The sequence below is a fragment of the Corvus cornix genome, chromosome 5 (genome assembly GCF_000738735.6).
Source record: "Corvus cornix cornix isolate S_Up_H32 chromosome 5, ASM73873v5, whole genome shotgun sequence".
NCBI classification, from domain to species: Eukaryota; Metazoa; Chordata; class Aves; order Passeriformes; family Corvidae; genus Corvus; species Corvus cornix.
The window spans coordinates 31,395,053-31,418,890 of NC_046335.1; the positions used below are offsets into that span (position 1 = coordinate 31,395,053).

Consider the following 23,838-nt stretch of genomic DNA (forward strand, 5'->3'; position numbering starts at 1 on the left):
AGGTAATTTTTCAGTATCTGACTACATAATTATGGACTTCATAGAAGTTTCAGTACAACTATGAATCAGTTTTATGTTTTGTTCTCAGCATCTCCTTCGGAAAAGATTTTTTTTTAAATGCTGAAAAAATTAATCCCTAAAATGTTACTTAAAAGTTTTTAATTAACTGTAGTGCACAAATTTATTAATGAGGTCAGCTGTAACAAGCGTGTTAGTGGCAGATATGGTAAAGAAGTTTAGGTACTTAAATAATGCAGGAGCCTGTTACTGTGGTGACTAACTTAAGAGCCTCAACAGGAATCCAGATTCTTACAAAAGACTGTGGCCTCCCTGTACTTTATGACTATAAATTAAAATACTTTCCAAGCACCAGAATGCCTGCAGTCATTACTCTGTGAACACCACTCCCAGCATTTTAATTTGCTACAAGATGGGCGGTATCTCATGGAAGATTTTGCTGTGCGCTGTGTACGTGATCAAATATTCCCTCCTGACTTTCAAATGCCCAAACCTTTAAATAGTTATTTCAGTGCCCAATAACACAGCCAGTCATCTTCAGTCTTTTTCCTGGTATATGATGCCGTATTAGAATAACGAAAGGATTCTATGGCTTAGCACATCATGAACAGATTCTGCAAAGATTTCATTAATATAGCTAATTATTAATTACACATTTTCTGACCCAAAGTCTTGGTAAACTCATTTATACAAAAAACATACACAGGTACCCTGCATATAAAATGTATATATGTATGTAGCTGTTGGAACTCCATGACACATCTGACACAAACTAAAACCATACTTGTTGCACCCGTTAATTACCTTATATCTACACAGAGGTTCTGAAAATGATAAGTTATATAAGCTTTGCATATTATTACTGCCTACAGGCAGCAATCTGTGCATGACTTCGGTTCTACAGCTTATTGAGTTTAACACAAAACACAGAGTCACGTACTGTCAGCTCAAAATAAAGTACATTAAAACACGACTGTGAAATCTTCCACCATCTAGTGAGAGCCCCTTTTCTTGTATAGGTTCAGCTTCATATTGTAGTGCTGCAAAAAAACCTGCCAAAACCAGCTAAATAACAGCAACAGAAAAAAAAACACACTGAAAAAACCACTTTGCTTTCACTCTTATTATCACACAGGCTTTGCAACCCTCCTAGATTTTGGTCTCTAACATTCACTTTTCCATGTGTAAACTGTATCAGGTTTTAATAGAGGTAATGTTGTAGCATACAATGATGCAAGTGAAGCCAAGGTGCATAGGGAAGTTTGCATCTTAGCAGCTACAAACATTACGGAGAAAACAAAACAAATGAAAGAAAAATTAGATAAATCCCTAAGAATTGTTTGTGTACATGAAAGCTGGTATAATAAAATATGTTTATCCCCCCTTACATTAAAAATGGCATTTTCTAAAATGCTTTCTTATCTCTAGTCTTTATTTTGCTATGCACAATCAAAAAAGGCAAGCAGAGTCCAGTGGACATCTTCAATGCAGTCCATTAATCACTGCTCAGAATTGCTGTACTGTTCACCACAGCCACAGAAGGTGAGCATTCTAGGAGAATATTCCAGGTTTCCTTCATTCCATTTCAGCCTGATTACTGATTTAAGTCAAAGGACGCTGCTTGCTCCTGTGCCCAATGACATCCCTTGTTCTAACAAAAAGAGCTTCTTGGGAAGAAGATCTTGGATTTGGAAGAAGGTTTGCTCCTCTTCCATCCAACTGATCTTGCCTCAACTGTTCAACAGCTGAGGTTCCTTCTCCCTCTCTCATATGGTTGTTGCAGAAGGGTTTTTACTCAGAGTAAGTTCCACTGGCCACCTTCAACATGAGTAAAATAAAAAAGAGTCTGGAAACAGATTGTCCAACATCTCGTATGGCAGAGTTAATCTTGTAATACTACCTCTCAGCCATATTTTCTATGTCCTTCCCATCTTTGCTTAATATAAATAAATAAATAAATAAAAATAACTTACTGATATTCTTCTGAAAGACTTAAATTCAAGATAGGTAAGGTGGTCTGACAGCTCCTCTGGCTCAAGGTGATCAAAAAGAAGTGAGACTTTCCGTTTCTTACTGGTGTTGGCCTTTACACGCTGTGTCAGCTTTCTAGACCAATCCCTAGAATTTCTTTCAAAACACAATTACTCCAAGTTATTTACTGAAGAGCAACATTTTTCTCTTTCCCCAAGTCAGAGGTAACATTGTTTTCATGCCTTACTGCAATAAAAAGTGAATTATTTGAACTTCTAAACAGAAAACTCCTTTCATGCATTAGAGATTATATGACAAAACATTATTGTTAGTCTTTATTGTATTGATGTAGCATGTTAAGTACAATACAACTGTCTTACTAAACAGCAGGAGATTCTACGTAATTTCTGCATTTTCAGAATAGTTGTCTGTAACTTCATCTCCACTGAACACACCCAGCGCTCCTCCGTTTAATAATTCTTAGATTTCCTTGACCAGCCTCTGAGTATGAACTGTCTCCTTTTGCTATTGACCCACAGAGTAATACAATTTATTTTAATTTGAAAAACTAAATATCCTCCCTCATAATCAGATACAAAATGTATGCCAAATTCTGCTCTGTTTAGCCTGTGCATTTCCAAAGTAGGAACTGACACTTGTGTCAGTTGAACTTTCCACAGAACTATCTTACTCTCATATAACAAGGAAAGATGTCTTCCCAAGAAAGAACTTGCATGATGTATAGATGTAGGACTTATTCTTGCCACAACAAGTATTTTATAACCAAAATCATCTAAACTATATCAAGAGTCTGACAATGTAATAAACCATATCCTCACTTACCTTTGTTGCTAAAATATAAACACACTTTTTTTACCTCATCTCTTACCCAGTCAAATTGTATTCTGCTTTTTCATTGATTTCACGTGATCTTGCAAAACCGTTAGGCACCTACAAATTTTCTAAGTTCCCTGGATAGAGTAAAACTTAGCTGTCATGGACAATCAGCCCAAAGTCTACACTGCAGCTAAATTCAACCTAAGCCATTCCTGAAAGGCATTCTGTTCCACTACATAATGTATATTTCATCTGTAATGAAGTATAAATTCTTCTAAGGGTACATAACATAAAACTTGTGAGAGACATTATATTTGAATAAAGGAAATTCAGAGCAAAAGATTGTTTTCTGAGTATATTGAGACTTTGACACTCACATTTGAGATGTGTCAATTAGACGACAATGTAACTCCTCACCATTAGCTCTAACTACTTCTTGAAATTCCTCCATAGCTGTGGATAGTTTAGAGTCCATTTTGAACATAATCCAGAATTCTGTAATCCAGTACCTATTAAAATTAAAACACACACACAAAAAAAACCCGTTTTGATCTAACATCAGTTAGGCTGAAATTTAGGTATCTGCTCCTGTTTACAAGTTGTATTACTTTTGAACAACTTTGGAGGATAAATCTTGCTTTTAGATGTTTTCGCCAGGCTACCTTAATTTTATCACAAAGCAAAAGTTCAAGACTAAAAACAAATTAGAAGATACCTGGCTTAAGGCTGTAAAGAACTACGCTACGCATACAGCTTGCAGTAAATTTGGTATCAAAATTTCTTGCTTCACAATAAATCTAGACATTATGCATCCTGACGTATTCTTAATGAAATTTCAGGTTTTATAAACTTCCTTAAAACTTGAAATTATTTGGTCTGGACATCAAAAAAATACACTTTGATAGTCACAAAAATTTACTAACTAAATATATTTAATAGTTTACAGCTGATTCTGTCCCACATGCACAAAATCTTTTCAGAGAATTACGGTTTTCGTTGTGGGGCATTCAAATCTTTTCAGTCATGTATTTTATATTTCAACTCCTGCATGTGACTTGTCACTAATTGTGGCAGGTTGACCCTGGCCAGCACATAGGTACCCACTCAGGTGTTCACTCCCTCCTCTCCCCCTGCAGCGAAATGGGGGAGAGAACAGAAAGGGCAAAGTGAGAAAAATGCATGGGCCAAGATAAAGACAGTTTAATAACTAAAGGAAATAGAAAAGCTTAAAAAAAAAAAAAAAAAGATGTAAAGGCAAGCACCATCTCACACAAGATGCCCAGCAACTCTGGACTACCCCCTAAGTTTTTATTTCTGAGTATGACCCTGTATGGCTTGGAATGTTCCTTTGGTCAGTTCAGGTCAGCTGTGTCCCCTCCCAGCTTCAAGCTCACCCCAAGGCCACACTGTGGCAGGGCAGAGTGAGAAACAAAAGGCCTTGATGCTGTGCAGTCACTGTTCAGCAATAGGTAAAATACTTCTGTGTTTCACTCACAGATTCAAAGCACAGCATTACAGCAGCTGCTATGAAGAAAGTTAACTCCATCCCAGCCAGACCCAGTACCCAGCATTATACATGTAAAAATCTGTGCTTGTTGGAAAAATGGGACTGCACGTTCTTACGGATGCACGTATGTATAAATTTGCCTGGAAGCAAAAATGTTACCAGATTTCACACAATACTAAAGCATTCTGACATAACCAATAATAATCTGCTCTGAGGTAATACAATCATCACAACTGAAAACAAATTCTACTCTCCTGTTACTAATAATTTCCCCCTTTGTGTATCATCAATCTACTAGAGCTGAATATTTTCTTTCCTGTTTTCTCTAAACTGAGGTATCAAACTTTATTATACTTAATAGGTGGAAAAAAAGTGTCCCAGCATCACTGCAAGTGACTAAGTAGAATTACTGAGGAGAATTACCTACCAAATGCAATAGAGCTTTGCTTAGTATGAAAATATCTGCAATATCCCACCTCATTTTTAATAGACCTATATAATAATATTAGACACGCTTCTATCATTCCCTGAGCACTGTCAATTTTCACAGATGTTTAAGATACAGATTCATATAGATTCAGTTCAAAACTGTGACCCGACAACTCATGCACTGACTTAGACAGGTCTGCTCAAAGCCAGTTGGACCTTCGTGTGTAAAGCTGCTAAAGTGAACCTTGAAAAGCTGAACACCTGTTTCTCTTTCTAATGTCAATTTCAGATGTGCAAAAACATACTTATATATATCACACGGGTGACTGCAGACAAATGACTAATAGCTACCAAGAATATACTTACCTCACAAAATAGCATATCTTTACACATTGCATGGAAGAGTTATTTTCTAAAGCATTAAGATAGGTAGAAAACTGTTAAGGAAAACCACATCCATTCACATAAGATGTAAAATGTAACATGCTTGATGCTTCCTGTAAGCAGTAAGAATCATCCTGCTGATGGCAAATATTATATCAGATTAAGGTTTACATAAGTATATACAAAGTATACCCCAAGGTTGTTACCGAAGTTTATTGCAGCTATGACCATGAGCAACATTGATGCAGTTGCCAGAGTACTGAGCAGTGTTAAGTAGTGCAGCAATTCTGTTTTTCACATGTTTCTTTACAGCATGCCTCTCATAAAACTCACACTGACACATCTCATGATCATTGAAATAGTAATACCAAATTTATCAATCACTGCGTTTATGAAGAAATCCTTTTCAGCTAATTCATTGGAGCTTAAAAAAAAAAAAAAGCTATTATCTTCTATTTTCTGTTAAACATAACTAGTTGTAGACAATGGTAGAGCAAAATGTAACATGCCTCTCCATAGTAACCTCACCTTCCTAGCTATGCAACAGTTTTCATTTGATTTGCTCTGACAACTGAAAGAAACACCCATATTCTTAGTCTATTAGCTCTTTAAAACATGTTCTGATATTGTAGCCAATGTCTGTTTGTTGCAGTGACCCAGCAGTACTGCATTATCTGTTGAAGACACGAAAAACCTATTTTGAAAATGTATTATGCATGTCTTGATTCTGTAATGGAGATGACACATACATTTGCAGGCCTGAAAAACATAATTTAATGAAAATACCTTGTGGATCCACTCAAACTCTGACTGAAACTAACTGCAGCCTAAATCTACCACAGCTGAGGGCCCAAGCCATCTGCCCTTTAACATTAGGCTGACTATAGAACTGGTGAAGTCTAAGTAAGTTCTCAAATATCTTTAAAGGCTCTTCTCTGAATGTCTAAAAAATTAGATGACTTACAAAGAACTTGTAACCACCTAAAATCACCCATGTAATTTAGGGGATGGGAAAGGGTGAAACTGGAAAATTTGCAAGGTTTTGCAAAACACAAGAGCTCAGACTACTTGATCCATTCAAAATTGTCTTTAACTTTCAATGTCTTTACAAGGAGCTATACACAGAGTTAAAAACCAAGCTTGCAAAATATGGAAGTCTGATAAAAGTTTGAACTGCTTTTCTGATTGCAGAATATGTTCCATCTCAGAAAGATGCAAGCACTGACTTTGCTTCATTTTCCAAGAGCCCACAAGCCTAAGTTAAATGCAACACTACACCACAGCTGCAGCTTTGCACATTTGATCCAACACCTGTGATTAGAGAAGCAGCAGGATGGACAGTCCTGCTACAGACAGACAGTCAAAGCTGCAGTAAAGCTCTGTTGTCAAGGATGCTGCTTGTAAATGCCTGTAAGACACAGAGTTTGAGGAAAGAAAGGATTATTAAATTGAATTGTACCAAAACTGGATGGAGATTCTCAGCATGACCGGTGTCCTTCCTGTACTGTGCTCATCTAATTAGGACTAAGCATTCTGTAAAGATAAGAAGACAGGTAACATATTCCACAATTAAAAATTGCAAAGAAAGGCTAGTACTGTGAATATGATCTAGTAGCTACATTGCGAAAAATCTAATGAGCCAGAAACACACATATATGAATCCAGGCAGACAACTCAAAATGGGAACAAATAGAAAGGAAAAGCTTATGATTTATTTCAGCAATTTTGAGTGTGTGTGAGAGAAATAATTTTTGTTGAAAATTTTCATATCCAAATGATACAGTTTTGTTCTTTCCTCTTCGACTTGATGGTGGACACCTGATAGGTATTCTCTCCACAGCCAACAGAGGGTGATTGATCCTAATTAAAGCCTGAACTGCAGTGTCATCTTTTGCTCTGTGTATAACAAACTAAACCAGACAAACAAAAAACTCCAACCCTAAACCAAACAAAAGCACACCATACAACCAAAAAACTGTAAAGAACAAGTATACAATTTAATTAGTGGCATACTAATACACCCATAGATTAAATATCCTCTACTTACCCATCTCAAACTTGTCAAGTTACCTTAAAAGCAGGTGAAAATTACAAAGGATATAGATCAACGAGTTTCTGAAGCATGTCTGCAGAGGAGATGATAAACTGATGCATGGCCAGAATTATTTTCAGCAGCTGGTTGTTTTGACATGCATTTCCTTCTAAATCTGAAAACAAAAAGGATTATTCATATTGAAATCTTGCTATACCTTCATAAACAATTTGAAACAGGCTTTTTCAGAATCCTAATTCCAGTCAGGTCTGTTCATGTATGCTATTTCAAAGATAGCAGTAACTTACTAATTTAGGAAGCGCATCATTTCTCTGGTGAGAGCCATATAACAACTACTATATTTCACTACCATGTTTGGAAGACCCTTAAAAAATTAAAACAGAAAAAAGGAAAGAAAAGAAAAAGGAAAGCAAAAAAGCAACTGTGTGTCAAAAGCACTCAGAATACCCAGATAATTATACACAATGATCTAAGCCCAGCAAGGCACTTAAATGCTTTAGGCATACGAATATAAACTTGGAAACAAATCACTGAACTGCAAAGCAAAAGAATTCAGCTACTGAGCCATGTCAGGCAGTTACTGGTATGACTAAATATTCTCAAGCAGTATTCTCAAGCAATATTCTCAAGTGTTTGTGAGGCTTTTTGTACAGATGACATATATAACACCAAAGTACACACACAGGATAGCATTTATACATAGATGCACATGGAATGAGACACAACATATGCTGGAAACCCAGAGGTTAATCTGTGCATACCCCCAGTGGTGGACCTAAATGGCCTGAACTATGCATTACAAGGATTTCAGCTGAAGAAGGTCTTTAGACTACATGTCTCTTCTTGGTCTTGTGGGGTTTTTTCCTATATTCCAAAAAGATCAAGGAAATGAAATGTAGCAGAACACTTTAAAAAGCTTCCATTCCTGCAACAAACAGTAGTGAAAGTGTTTGTAAATATTAACTGACGATGTTCTCCCACAGCCTGTCATAAGAAAACCTACGTAGCTTGAATTGGACTTTGACACTCTTTCAAACACAAAAGAAAATGTATCTTTTTTGAATAATTTTTAATAGATTAACCTCTAAGGGGATAAATGTAGTTATCTCTTTAAAAAGCAATAGCAGGAACAAGATACAGAAGCAAAGCACAATACAGCAAAATGGAAGAGGGATGTGAAACAGGAGATTTGCAGCATAAGAAATGGCATTTATTGCTAGAGAAGGCAGGGAGAAGGCACTTTAACTTGCACATCACCAACGTTAAACTTAGCCCATTTGCAAAACAAGATAACCCACAGCAGTTACTAGGCGAGAATTTCCATGCCCTTATACAGGAAGATATCAAATGTATCCCCCTTCAGTGATATGGGCAAGGGGAAAGTCTGCCTGTCCTACAGCCCCATATAGGAGAGCAGTACAGACCCCAAGTAACAGGAAGTTCTTGATCTGCCTTTTGGCTTATGTTACAAGTTCTCAGTTTTACAGCATGAACCAAAGTTTATGTGTTCCTTGTTTGCATTCACACATAATTTCACTCCTTTAGTGAAAGAATCCTTTGGAGATATAAACTGCCTAGGTATTACAGAATGAGCACTGAGGGCAAACCAGCAAGTTATTCAGCTAGAGAAGTGGGAAATTTGCAGAGGAAGGCTAGGACATCAAGAATAAATACTTATTCAGGCCTTTAGTATCTGGCATTTTGTACTCTTTGAGTGTCTTCAGGAAGAGTAAAATTATTTTAGGCCTTGCACACAGAGGCCTGTATCAATTTTCATCCTTTGACAAAACTTGGTGTTCTGCCAGAAGCTCCATCCACCAGCTCCTGTTTAAGCAGGAAAGCAGTTCAGTTTATGCTTAATTTGGAAGCCCAATAGATATGTGCACACATACTATTAAGAATATACAGCTTCTCAAAAATGCTCAATATAGATCATTTCCAGACAAAGGCAAAAAATAACACTCTTTCTCTCTTAGCATTTTCATTGTGTGTATTCCAAAATCCTCTGCTATGACATAACACATGTACCGAGGTTGGCCCCAGGTTCCCAACTGACTTTTTGTCGTCTAGAAGGTCTATCTTCCATTTTATCTTTTTCATGTCACAAAGGTGCAGAGAAAAACAGTATGTTCTGCCTACTATTAGTGATTAGGTCAACACATTTATGGTATTTTCCTTCATAATAAAAGTGTATTTATGCTTCACCACATCCAGACCAAATTATCTTGCAACTGAGATACCCTTTATTACAATGACATGCAATTATTTTGCACACATTAAAGCAATACTAGGTTTTGGGCTATCTGTTCTCTCATCTAACTAAAAGGTTCACCTTCACAAAGAAAACATTGTATTAATGATGGCTTAAAAAACAAAACAAACACTCTGCAAAAAGAAATCTAAAGGTTCCCAGTACAGCTGAGCACTGAACAGCAAGACTGCATGGAACTGGAGCAGCACACAATTTTATGGTAAAGCATCTTTGTGCAAATGGTGGAGCCAGGCAGAGGGCTTTCCTGACTGTGCTGCAAGCGTGCCTCTGAATGCCTCTGCAGCATTCTCTTGAACCCCCAGCAGTTTGTTTCAAAATTCTGAGACTCCTTTTCATTTCCGTTTGTATACCTGCTTCTAACCACACAGCCTACTGAGCAAAACCACTGAGTGAACACTAACCAAAGTGGGATGGGTGTGTTTCAGTTAAGTCAATTTACATTAAAGAAAACTGCAAATTACTCTGTAAGCCTTAGCTTTGTCTCGCTGCAGCAAAATACAAACAACCAACTGGTTGAATGCTTTTCTCCTGTAAATTCCCTTATTGTACTGAGATTTTTAATAAATGTACTCTGAAACAAACAAGAAAGCAGAAGTTGAATAAACTTTTCCAGCATTTAATTCCGTGAGTGAAAGCACAGTGACAGTTAATGATAAGTATTTTATGATCTACATAGCAGCACAAAGCCACTAAAGACTACAATTACAAAAGTCCCATTTCTTATGTGAGACTCAGAACACACAAGGGTAAGAACATTCTAATCTAGGCCCATCAGCCACTCTACTGCATGATCCAGTGAGTGACTTCTCGTAATCCATGATTTAGAAACAGCTTAAATATTGCTTGTTCCTTGAATGCTTTAGAGTAACAAATTACTCAAAAGTCAGTAAGTAGGGCCTTAAGAGCAAACTATCTGCTTTTCACCAGGTCCCGGTGGCCAAGAGTCTGTGGTAAATATACTTAACAAAAAGAATATGTTCAGTAGACAAGATCGCTGTACTGAGACCTTCCCTCCCACTCACGAATGCAATTGATAAGGCAATTAATAATGCCAAGGATGTCTTAACCAAACTGAATTTTGCAGGAAAGAGAAGTTAGCTTTTCTAGGTCTAAAAGGCCTTTATTTCATAAGCACTGTATGTATTTCATAAGCAGGTTCCAACTGTATCACCTAGAGTACAATTTGAAATGAATCAGAAGTGAATCACAGAGCACTGACATCACATGATCAGTAACTAAGCTACTAAGAACACGAACAACTTCTTGTAAACTCCCTTAAGACTTCCAGTGGTTATCAAAAAGTGGCACCAAAAACAATCTAGTGCAGGAAAGCATCAAGCAATTGCCAGAAGTTCAGTGCAAAGCTGAAAGTCGTGGTTTGCTATTCTGATGTGCTACATAGAATTCTTCAAGACTTCTGCAATTTTTTTTTTCTGGTAGTTTAAAGAAGATGGTGCGGGGATGGTGCTATAAATGTCTGCAAAGATTATTAAATCAACGTGTGACCTGAAAATTGAGGGAACTTACGTTCTTAAGATCTCAAGGTCTCAAAGACCTTGATGAAACACACAGACATGTATGAAATATGCAGATACATGTGGGAGCACATGGTAGGGTTTAGTGACTGAACTGAAACAGCCATAAGTCAATGCATCTGCCCCACACGCAAGGTGCAGTACTGCAAGATAACTTAAAAATGGCTGGAAGCAACCAAAACTAAATAAAATATTTCATGAGTATTTTGTAGATACTCTCCGGAAATTCCCTTTACGGACAGGAAACACTGTTCCTCTTTAGCTTAAAACTTACGCAACCCATAGTAGCCTTCTTACTCCAGGCTTATTACTTTTGCTCTGGTATTTGATATCCTCTAACAGAGCTAGTCATTTAACTCTCTTCATTAAATTGAATACATTTGGTCAGAATCAGATTTGTAAGAAGCCATCATTCTCCTTATCAGTTATGACACCATTATGGAGGGTCAGCAAGCAGATTTAACTTAAACTAATTTTTTAATGACAGCTGAAAGCTCAGTTGATGGCAGAAATCAGGGCTAGGAGCTAATATATTGTATTTTGCTGCTCCAGTGCAGGATCAGCTTTCTCAAAATCATGCTTCAGAACCAGTTTAATTTGGTTTTAAAATTCTACAGTGATGAGGACTTCACAGCTTTTGTAGGTGACTTACTGCAACACTTGAGCTTCCTCATCATTTAAGAGTGCTCCTTTCTGTCCAATCAAATATTTCAGGCAACCTGGGCTGCTAAAGCCCAGATTCCAGCAGACACAAAAAAAATTTCCCTTATCAGTATATTTTCTCTGTTTAAGGGCTGCTTTCCTCATCTACTTTCTCAGCTAAGAAACACCAAATCTATGATTTTTTTATTCCTCAGAGGCCAGGTTTTCTAGCTCTCTGGTCAACTTTGATGTTGTTTTCTGAACCCTTTGTAGCTCACGCCATTACGAAGCAAACCTGAATACAGTACTACAGAGGAGATCTTAGCTCCAGAGTTAGAATATTATTTTTTATATCCTTTACATAATACCTTTATATACACATACATTTTAATGTAAGTAAATGTACACATACAATGCATATACAGAAAATAGGAAAGCACACACGTCCATCTATGCACGCACTTAAGAGTTTCTGCAGTGATATGGTATCATTAAACCATTTCCAGCTTTAAAGTCCATCTTCACAACGAGATCCTTTCCTGCAGAAATGCTGCATATTAAGGATTTTATCATACTGTTTTTACAACTGATTAAGTAGAACTTTGTACTCATCCTTAGCGAATTTTTCTTTATTTCAAATCATTATCTTAAGTGCTTAATATCTTTCAGAAAGAATATAACTTAATAATAATTAGTAATAACTTAAAAAGATGACACAGTAATGAAGTAATAGAACACTTTTTTTAGTTTTAGCTGCAGCAGAAAGCAGGTGGAATCTTGAGCTCTCCAGCTTACATTTAGTTCTGTACAGGATGATGGTGCTCCCCCTCAACAAGAGTGACATGATGTTTAGCAGACAGCACCAAAAAACTTAGCAAATTGCACTAAAGTTTTGGTTTGGTCTGTTTGTGTCTTTTTAAATTGGATTATTGTCCATACATGCTTGCAACCATTGAGTTATACATAATTTATTTACACAAGTAATTGATCTTAGGAAGAAAAACTCCAAAACTAAGCTTAGAAGAAATCAGTATTTTCCTGAGAGGAAAGAACTGCACTATTTTGTGATTAATCCTGCACCAACAGCTCTCTAAACAAGCCAAGTAAACACAGATGTTAGAAGAAACCCCCTAAACTTGGTGTTTCATCAAGTCTACTCCCTTTAAACTCCGTACAGAATAGAGGAGGAGGAACCCACTCCTGCTCCTCCAAATACTCATAAACAATGCAGATATATCCAAGACAAAAGAGAGCATAATATGCATCCAAAAAGAATTAAGACTGTTCTGTGTCAGGGTAGGGAACATTAGGGGAGAAAAGTCTCCAGGGAAAACCATTACCCTCACTCAGAAAGCTACATTACCATTACCCTCTTTTGGAAAGCTACATCTTGCAGAAAGAGCTCTAGGTGGGTAATTCTTTGAAATGAAAACAAGGAGATACAAGCTCTTGTCAAAGGGAAATGGGATGATTTTCAGAAACTAAAGTGTACTTTAAGAGAAACCAAATGCAATGTGGGTGGAAAGCATTCCATTAGCCTTGGATATTCAGATGAGGTACATGTAAGAAGATAAAAAGTTTGCACACACGGACGCACACCACACATCATTCTACAGCATATTTAAAATATTGATTTTAGCAAATTTAGATGCAAACTTTTTAATCAGTCTTTTCTCCAAAGCCTACAAAACATAATTTGAGCATTCAAAACTTTTTCCAAAGCTTTAAATCATGATACTGGAGCCATGTGCATTTTTTGAGCTGCAGACAACTTCTTGAATAATTCAAGTGCAATGCTTGGCAACACAGCTGTTCTAGCATAAGCACTGAGGGATAGGACCAAACAGACACCCAGAAGAGAACCAGAAACTTCTGAGGGCAGTGTCACTATCTGACCATTGAACCCAGATGTGTACTTAACCCCTTCACATCCCACAACCACAGTGTTTTACAACATGCTTCCCTCTAACTGCGTGATTGATCCAGGGGCAGCTGATCATCACATCCAAGGAAGCATGAAGCCTGTCCCATCCAAAGGTTCAAACTGGAACACACTGGTAGACACCAAGCTGCTTGCCTCTCAAGGGCTTGAAGAAGTTTTACATCGCTTGGGTACCAGTTCCTGACCTTGATTTTCATTACTGGTGCATGCTGCAGCTCTAATCCTGTTCTAGTATTCCTGACTTACCTTTCTAGTCTTTGCTTTAACTTGTAGGTGTATTTCTGGAACTGGTGTTTACTCTCTATGGCAAATTAGCTCCTAACCCAGCAGCTGGGGATGCCTTCTCACACTGCCCCACCAGTGAGGAGCCTGGAGAGACACAGCCAAAACAGCTGACCCCAACTGACCAATGGGATATTTCATGTCATATCATGTAATGCTTAGCATTTAAAAACAGGCTGCAAGTTTGTCAGGGCTGCTGTTGCTTGGGAACTGTCTGGGTATCAGCTGGCTGGTGATGGGCAATTAGAGTATTTTGCATTGCTAAATAAAAGTTATACTGATTTTTCCTGAAGTTATATTTAGAGGCCTGGAGATAGAATTTTCAGTCGTATCCCTGTGGTAAATATAAGTAAATAGGAGACTGCTTTATAAAGAAAAAAGTCTAAGTTTTATTTTGTTTTTTTTACTTACTTCTTGGCTTTGGAAAATTATATTGAAAAAACTGAAGTCAAATTAGCTAAAGAGAACTTTAAAAAATATATATAAACATATCTAAAGTTCCTTTTCTTTGGGAAATTTTTTTCACAGACATCAGGTTAAAAAAGAAATCATATTCATTTTAGTACAACCACAATTAACTTTAATAGTTAGCTAAACAGCACTTAGAATTCTCCAGAGCAGTAACTACTTTTCTGTTCCCACAATGTCATACATTCTACAGAGCAGTAATGACTCCTCTGTTCCCACAATGTCATTAAATGATCATTAACATAGTTTCTGTTGCCAAGCAATAGTAAGGTTTCTGCACTGTATTTGACCAAATAGCACTCAGATTACTTAACACACAATGATCAAGAGCATTTTCATACAGAACAGCATCATGAATAAAATTTAACTACTCTGGGGGGGAATTGGAGACCTCAACATTCAGCCCAGGCTTCAAGAGCAAAGGATGGAACCCTGCAAGTCTGTGCAGCATGAGACAAAAACAAATGATTTTTCAGGCAAACCTAAGAGGAAATAAAGCAAATGGTCACAGTCGCATTCTGTGGGTGTGCATATGCCTTGAAAGAATTTATTGCCTTTGAAAAAGAATTCTGTATTAGAATTCATTATATAGTAAATTTGATAAAAGGATAAACTCATTAACTGAACTGTGATTGTTTTAGTAGTTAATTGTATGTTTGAACTAGACTGGAAGAATGTATTTATGTTACAAGTAGAATGGGTTTTTCCAGATAACTGAAATGGGAAAAACTGGATAGTTTTCATTTTTTCTGTATTTAGAGGAGAAGATGTCTACAGCCCTAAAGAGTGAACTCTAACTTGCTTGTGTTGTTGTTTGTGAGATGGATGCAATATGTAGCTGGCTCTCAAAGAATTCCTAAGACTCAATATGTTTTTGCATGGTATTGACATGAGCAATATAAAAACATTATCTGTTCACATAACTAGACAACTCAATAATGTAGTTATTTTTTATACCAGAAAATGTGAACTATGATTAACTTGGATCATTTTAGGCAGATTACACATAAGAGGCCACCAGCATCAGCACCTTTGTGAGATTTTTGATTTCGATGAAAACAATTCCATGGCATCTTTCATCCAGATTAGTCTGGATGTAGCTTCCAGAGTTTCTAAGGTTTGTTTACAAACATCTCACTTTACACACATTGAGACAACAGGCTAGTTAGCATGGATCAAACACTGCAGAACAACTTAACATCACAACCTGCTCTTAGACCTAGCTGTCTATGACTATTGCAACTATTAGAAGTTGCAAATTGCATTAGTTTCACATAAATTCTATTAAGAACACTGCTAATTTTTGAAATTATAATTTCCAACTTCCTTTAAGCCATCCATGGGTTAAAACTGACATATATGTATAAACAACTAGCTCCACTGCGAACAGTTTATTGTGGATGAGATTTCACATGGAATTACACTACATGGTCTCAGAAATATTTTGGTTGCTTTCCTAAAGCCCTTTACTTACATCTCTTTAAAGAAACCAAACACGAGGACACTGTACGGGGACAATGCATGTGACATGCATTTGAAGATTGTATTTCTTGATTTCTTTTTAACTAAAGTGTCTGAATAGTAGGATAGGCATAGGTCATCCATATGCTACGGAAAACACTTCCAGCACTCAAATGTAAGAGGCAAAGAGTAAGATCTTGCACTCATAGGTTAAGGACAGAAATACCTTCATAACAATAATATTTTGAGCTCTTAGGGACTTCTCAGCTTTTAAATGATCCTCAGATTTTTTTAGTGTTTGAATAAATAATGGCTTTCAAGTGCACTCTTGGAATTGTTTGTTAGGTAATTCTAAGTAACATTTCAGGATTTTACTGCAGACAAAACAAGGAGATATCAAATTGACACTATGTTGAAGACACATGTACTGATTGCATAAGAGTCTTTGAACACTTGTAAAAACAATTTAAACAAACATTTTGCATGGGCAAGGAAAAGGCCCCCTGACCCTACACAGTTTATAAGCTTGAATGCATGTTAAAATAGCTCAGTGGATCTTTGAAAGGTAAGCTTGTTTAAAAAAATAAGCACCCTTAAACCTTACCCTAGATTATAAAAGGTACATTTATAAGATAAAAACAGACAGTCAAAGGAAAGAAAACAGGGGCCTCTTGCCATGCACTAACATACTGCAAAGTTACCAAAAAAAAATTTGTCTAGATCAGAAACTGACTTCACAACACACAATTAGAACTTCAAGTTCACAGTAGCATGAGGATGCTCTAGGGTGATAAACGTGATGAACATTTAGCAGATATAAAGTTAACAAATTAAGGTACCCAGTGAACACTGCCAATACATTTTTCCTCTCTGATCTGTAACACTTTCTGAACTAAATATATGCTATGCATTTATGCAGTCTCACAAAGATTACTCTAAGAACTAGGCATAAAAGTAAGGCTGTGTTACTAAGCATATGCTTCCTGTATTCTACTGACCTGCAAGCAAACAAGACCCTATTATGCTGGTTTCAACAACAAAGCTGATAGAGAAGTGACTTTAAAACTAGCAACAAAATAGGAAACAAAGCCATATCAACTTTCAGAGAACTGTCTGCCAGTGAAAAGTACATTTTTTCCAGGCATTTTATGTACTACATAATGGAAAAAAATGGATGTAGGGGGTTAAAGTCACTGTCCTATGTAAAATTCCACTCCAGAAACACAGTAACTAATGAAGATTTCCTGCAGAATAAATTATCTCCCTCCTGAAGCTGTCATATTCCAGGCCAAGATCTCTCAACTACTTCTCTGCTTCCCTGAAATTACAGCCCTCTTGTTGCCAATGGAAAAACTACTTCTAATTATCTATTTATGACTGTTTTGTTCAGAGTTATTATCTCTGATGTAGAGGTTGCACTGAATCTAATCTTTTTGCAGTTACTGTATTTTCTAGTTTTTTTAATCATTTTACCCTACCTCCTGCTCTTTCTCCCTTCCTTCTTTCTCTTTTTTTCACCTTCTTTTCTAAGGCAATCACACAGGATGCATTTACTTGTGCTCTACAATTTTTCTTGTCAATCCAGATCACAGCACTAACACCATCCTCTAGCTACTTATAATGTTGGGAGGCCTTCCAATAGACATGGAACGTGTTTTGAATCACTGTCCTGTATAACTAGATCTCTTCTCTTAAAACTGATGAGACTGGTTTCAAGTGTCTACAGATCTTCTCCTAAGAGAGGACCAATACTCCTTTCTAAGACACTTCCTACCTTGAAACTCTTACCACGTTATTTTTTTCCCCATACTCTTGCCTTCACTTACATCCTTGCTTTTTTGTTGCCTTTACTTTTGGCAACTCATTTGCAGGATGATTCATCTCAGTCACTCTGATTCAAACTTTCATGGGACTTGAAGAAACCTCTACTTTTAGCATCTCCACATCATGCTATTGAATAAACACTGGTATAATGCTACTCTCTCAGATGTAGTGACCACCTACATGACTTCAGACTACCTCATATGACCCTCACTGTTTCTGTCGCTAAGGCACATGGACTGTCCTTCAGCAGTCCAAGCTAAAGAAGACCAAATTTGAGAGGTGAAAGAGCACACACTAATCACCCCAAAGTAGGAATTTAAGTTAACTGCACTGACTAAGCTTTTAGATTAACTTGGCTCTCTGGACAAAGTCTTTCTACGAAATATCTTGGAATCTGTTTACAATACTGCAGCAAAGTTTAGTTGTCTCACTCTTAATTTCAATTTAGCATATCCCCTGCCTCCTTTCTTCTCCTAATCCATGTTGTAAGACAAGCTATTTATGCTTGTGTTCTTCACAGCTGTAAGCGTGTATTAATTCTTAATACCTTCTTTGCTAGACCTTCTTGTGATATTCTCCGCCTATACGGCAAAAGACTGCCAACTTCTCCTCACATACCATTGTTGACAGCAGCCTCTCTTACACACTATTTGCTTTTTCCAAGCCTGTATAATTGAGTCCAGGAACATAAACTCAGCTGCATCCATTACAGAGAAATTGTATTTGTACACATAACAGCAGCAAGTGCAGTATAATGTTAACCTCATGCGGTATATATTCTGAAATATGACACATCACCATCTCTATCTACTGCCTCTTGTCCTCCTTAAGATGAGACAGCAAATGAATCAAGGGCTTTTCCCAGGAAGTAAACTTCAAATGTACAATGTCTTGGGGAGATTCTGTACTTTAAACTTTTAAATAAAACTTGCTTGAATCACAGTAATGACTTTATATAATAATATACAAAATATTATAGGTCAGCATATCCAAAACTGAAGATATAATCTCAGTCTAAGCAGAACTATTAGCATACAGGGTAGAAGATTTAGTTCAGCACTATGCATGGGAAGAAACTTGCTCAACCATTCATATTGCTTGTAATCATTCTGCAACTATGCTTTTTTCTCCCCATTTTGCTCCCTAACCCCACTCCTCTTCAAAATGCCAAATTAAAGTTTTTTTCACCTCTTCATTTATTGGCACAATAATGAGAATGATTTTTGCACTGTTTTTGTTGATACAAAGCTACAAGAGCCTTCTTTAATGAACTTCATTATGCAGGTTATCCAGAGTTTTAAAAGCTGTATTTTTATTTGAATACCTTAATGGGAAGTTCCAACATAGCATAAGAACATCCATAATGTCACAGAAGATGCATAAATACAGACACTATCATGGATTGCCCAATGAAGAGTCTAAAGCTCTGCAGCACACAACATGATTTTAGCAGTCCTTAGTGAGTTACAATGATGTTTGCTGACGCACTACAACCTTGCTCAACCTATGTACAGCTTGTCAAAGGTCAAGAAAACCCTATCTAATGGACTGCAGTAAGTTTTCTAGCTGAAGTATGAAACACTTAAGAAAGATTCACGTGCATGTGTAGCTGAACTGCACAGGTACACTTGCTTTTCTTCATTACCTTAGTCCTTTTAATAAACTGATGCACAGGAATCTGAGAACACCTAAGCACGTCTATATTGCTATACAGAGTGTTAGCCAAAAATAATCTCCTACCCAGGGTTTCACCTACACTACTTAAAAACAATCACCTTAATAATTTTACTAGATTTTTATAATGTTACATTTATATTACTGTTTTTTCATTAAAATGTGGAAACATTAATATTGGTCAAGTAGTCACAATATTAAAACTGCCTAAAGGTCTTATGTTTTAGATATCTTATCCCCCTTCTATTGAACTGAAATTCATAAAAATATCAATCAACATTTGTTAAGGAATTAGGGCTTTATGGCAGTTCAGTGTCTTCACAGTAATGAATTGAGGAAGAAAAGAAGCAAAAAAGAAACAAGACATTACTGACGATTACATGTTTCACCAGCTTTTCACAGACATGCATTTCTCTGCACATTCTGATTAGAAGGCTTTAAAGTTTAAAAAAAATCATTTCAAACAAATGTGAAAGATTAGTCATTGTTTACACAGTATTTATGCGCTGTACCAGTAGATCAGCACGATGTGTTACTATTTAACTATATAGATAATTATTTTACAGCTGAGTGGGTGTTCAAGTACATTTATTTTCTAAGGACTACTTCTGAAACTAAGACTTTGCCACATATACTTTGGGAGTAGCTCATAGCACTGAAAGACTCAGCATTAACAAACAGATGTGCTACTTACAAGCAAATTATTCAGAATCACTTTAAGAGTCTTCGGTAATAACATATTTTAATAATAAACACGTTTACTAATGAAAAAGTTGGAAAAGAAAACTAGGGATACATAGCTTAGGCAATGGTTATGTTTATCCATATTTCAATTCTTATTGTAAAAAGATGAATGGATAACCGATAGGCTCAAATAAAAAAATACAGTTGTGATTTCTGTTTGGATTCTTTCTCTTTTATAGAGAAGCAACTTTAACTCTATACTGATAATGCAAAAAGCAATCCAGTGTTATCTCACCTAGTTTAAAAACAGCCCTTCTCGTTTAAAAAGGTTTAATATGAACATGTTGCTTACACGCATTACGAGAATGTTATTTCAATATGCAAAAATATAATGATTACTTTCTAAAACTTACAAAATTAGTACTTGAAGGAACAACAAAACTAGTCTCAGATGTATAGATGATTGAAATTTGTCTGTTTGCCTCAAGAAAAAGCAGTAGTTACACTAATCTCTTAGCATATATTACACACATATGCATAAACACATCCATCAACCAAAAATACAATCACCTGTAGCATAGACAATTCTCAGTTAACGCCTTTCTTCTCCACCAATAAATCCTTTTAATTCACTAGTAAGGGATTTAAACATAGCCAGGACAGAAACAAATTAATATGACTCTAAAAACCTCCAGGCACTCACCAAAAGACTGAATGCAGGTTTCCAGAAGGTCTTCCAAAGTGGCTCCTTTGGCTAGGTGCCCCAGTGGCACCATCATGACCTGAGTATGATTTGAGAGGCTGGGGCAGGGGCTGGTTTGCTGCAGCTCCAGTGCTGATTCAGGGGCAGTGCTGCATGCTTGGGCAGGTTGTCTAAAAGAAAGCACAATAGTGAAATAAATACAAGAAGATAGAGTGGCAAATTTTACACTGCATGGGAAAGGAGGAGAGATTTAAAGGACAATTAACTCCTTCTAGTTAGGGTGCTGAAAGACATAACCCTCCCACCTAATATGTACACCAAAGGGACTGCTCAGTAAGTGACTTTTTTTTAATTTTCTGCTAAATGTCAGTTGCAGAGCACATGGTTATAGAGCTCCCTGAATGATCTGTCAAGATTATCAGAAGTCTTGTCTCTTTGTCAAAGAGTATGCAATAACCTACCACCATCTGTTTGTGTGGCCACCAAAAGTAAAGGAGAAGAAAATGTAACTCTTAGACACATCAGAAAACACCAGACTAGCTTTATTAATTTAATTTGGAAAATCACTATTAAGTAAACAAAATATCAGCACAACCTCATAGTGGAGTATTTCACAGTCAAAACAAATACATTAATTTGCATCTATCCTGTATTACTCTTTCCTATTAAGTTGTTTTAAAATAGTATAGATGAGCAAATAAACATATTTAATAACAACCGTAGATGAGACCAAAATAAAGGACATATCTAATTTTAGGCTTGTGTTTTGATCATATAATATCTTATATTTCAAGAGTGTGTTTGTTTATGGATAATATTAAATGCATGTTGCTTGCATACGTGTTCATATATCTCTATGAAATAGTAAATAGGAACAATATTGTATTGATGAAAAGTGATGAAACAGATTTGCCTGCAAATAACAGGAACCACTACAAAATCTGACTTGAGAGTGTAACCATACAGTTCACAAAAGAACAACAAGTACTGCCATTTCAATAAAACCTGGGTTTATTTCAGGGACTCCCGAAATTTCAGGGATTCTTTGGGTTTATTTCAGACACTCCACAGTCTTCCTAAACAAGTGACTCCAGCATCCTTAAGCTGCTATCTTAAGCTTTCACACAACTTTTCTTGGAACACTATGCAAGACTATTAATCAGCTGACAGCCCCGGGAAGAAAAGGCACAGAAATTCATCCAGTGTGCGTATTACATACAGAGAGTAGAAGTAAATTCACAAACATCCCCGAACAGGCACTCCTGCATGAAGTTAAACATACGCATGCCTTATTAAGACAATCTGGACCCTACCTCATCCCCGTGAATGCACAGCCTTATCCTTACCTTTCTGTCTCATTTGAATCCTGGAAAAGCCTCAAAACTGACCATTGTGTCATTTACAACCCAACACTGATCCCAGGCCTCCATAGTTTCAAATTCAGGAAAATACACACCTGACCCTTCAGAGGCAGTAACCATCACTGAGCTCCGCCGTAGTTAGGCTGACGGTGCCCGACACGCAAATGTTCTCTTCCCTTCCCCCTTTCTCTCAATTTCCCTCTTAGCTTTGTGATCTGACTTCCTGTTCTCATATAAAAAGAAAAAGGGCCTGATTAACTTTCAGTGTTTTCTTTTTACAAGCTTAAGCCCCTCTCCTAGCTTTATTCCAGTGACTCTTCAACACAGGACAGAGGATCCTAACAAGTAGTAACAAAGCAGGAGTTAAGGCCGAAGATATTTCAGGCTTTGGCAACGGGCTGGAGAAAACCTGAAGTTTCCACACCCGTAAAAAGTTTACAGTAATACTGTGGCCGACATGGCCACACTGGACAGGCAAAGCTCAACCGGTGGCACCTCTGGCTGTTGCTTAGAACAGGTCCTCTCGCAGCAGTCACCCGACACGACAAACAGACGAAAGCGGGATGAGGGGCAGTGGGGGGGCATCCACCCTGCATTTCCACTTTACGCTTGTGGCGGTGGGGAGGACATCACCAATAAGTGACCGTCCTCTCGCGGACTGACCCCGGAGCAGGTGCCGCTTCCCCGGCAGGGCGGTGAAAGCCGCGTTGCCGGCCCCTGGCCCGGCGGCCCCCGGCCGTGCCGCAGGTAACCGAGCCCGCTCCCGCTCAGCCGACACCGTAACGTGAGGCTCTTCCATCCCGCGCTGACCCGCCTGCCCGGCGCACCCTGCCATCCCGAAGGGTGAAACAAAATCCTCCCCCACACACCCCCTCCCGCGCTTCTTTCCTCTCCCTGTCCCGGGGCCCCCCCAGTACCACCCCCGAGCCCCACGGAAACCCCGCCAGCCCCGCCGCGGGGAGAGCCGCGCCCGCCCCACCGGGCACCGCACGCTCTCAGGCGCGGTGGGGTGACACCGACCCCGGTACCCGCCGCCGCGGGACGGGGGGCGACGGGGACATGAAGCAGCACGGCAAACTCACTGGTTTTCTCTCCTTTTGCCTAAGGTCCCCATGCCGGTTCCAGCCGCGGCTCCGCCGGCCGGCCGGCTCTGCCAGCAGCGCAGGGAGAGGGGCTCGCGGCGGAGGAGGCCGGGTGGAGCGGCGCGGCCCCGCGCATCGCCTCCTCCTTCCCGCCTCACCGCTCTCCCGCTCCCGTCTCGGGAGGAGTCTGCAACCGATTCAAGTAGGGCAGCGACGGCGGCGGCGGCCGCCACCCGTGACGAGCGCTGGCGAAGATCTTATCGGCAGGAGGAAGTACTCAGCTGGGGCTGCTCTTCTCTGAAGCCGCCGGCTTTACCAGGTACCCACATGCGCTCCCGACTCTCGCCGCCCGGCTCTAAAGCTGCCGCAACTTTTTTTCCACGGTACCTCCTCGGCCCGGCAGGGCAGGTCCTGCCCTCCCCTCCTCTCTCCTCTCCTCCCCTCTCCGCCCCTCCGAGCAAGCTCCTTCCCCACGGCGGGCCGAGCTGCCGGGGCTCACGCGTGGTTGAGGCGCGCCAGCGGAGCTCGCCCGGCCGCGGCTGCAGCGTGGGGCGAGCGGCCGGCACGGCCCCTCCGCACCCAGCCCGGCGGGGCCTGGCGGGGCCCGGCTGACGGGGCGGTCCCGGGTCATTCTCCCCGTGGGACACGCGGCTGGCTCACCAAGTGAGCCTCTGTGCGATGCTGAGGTGGAGGCACTAAACTGAGATGC

At 38.7% G+C, this 23,838-nt stretch overlaps 1 protein-coding gene across 4 annotated transcripts in view; it reads right to left on the minus strand.

The window, feature by feature from the left end:
* Positions 1 to 23,537, minus strand: part of RASGRP1 (RAS guanyl releasing protein 1) — a 40,528-nt gene extending 16,991 nt beyond the window's left edge. Inside the window, exons 1-7 of one of the 4 annotated variants that reach the window (XM_039552153.1) lie at positions 23,130 to 23,537; positions 22,143 to 22,270; positions 20,687 to 20,856; positions 7,248 to 7,353; positions 5,129 to 5,191; positions 3,204 to 3,335; positions 1,992 to 2,145 (exon numbers count right to left, since the gene is read on the minus strand). In XM_039552153.1, coding sequence (XP_039408087.1) covers positions 1,992 to 2,145; positions 3,204 to 3,335; positions 5,129 to 5,191; positions 7,248 to 7,353; positions 20,687 to 20,762 — 531 coding nt within the window. In that variant the 5' untranslated portion in view covers positions 20,763 to 20,856; positions 22,143 to 22,270; positions 23,130 to 23,537. The other 3 variants (XM_039552152.1, XM_039552155.1, XM_010391487.4) reach the window with 3 other exon arrangements.
* Between the last annotated feature and the right edge of the window lie 301 nt (positions 23,538 to 23,838).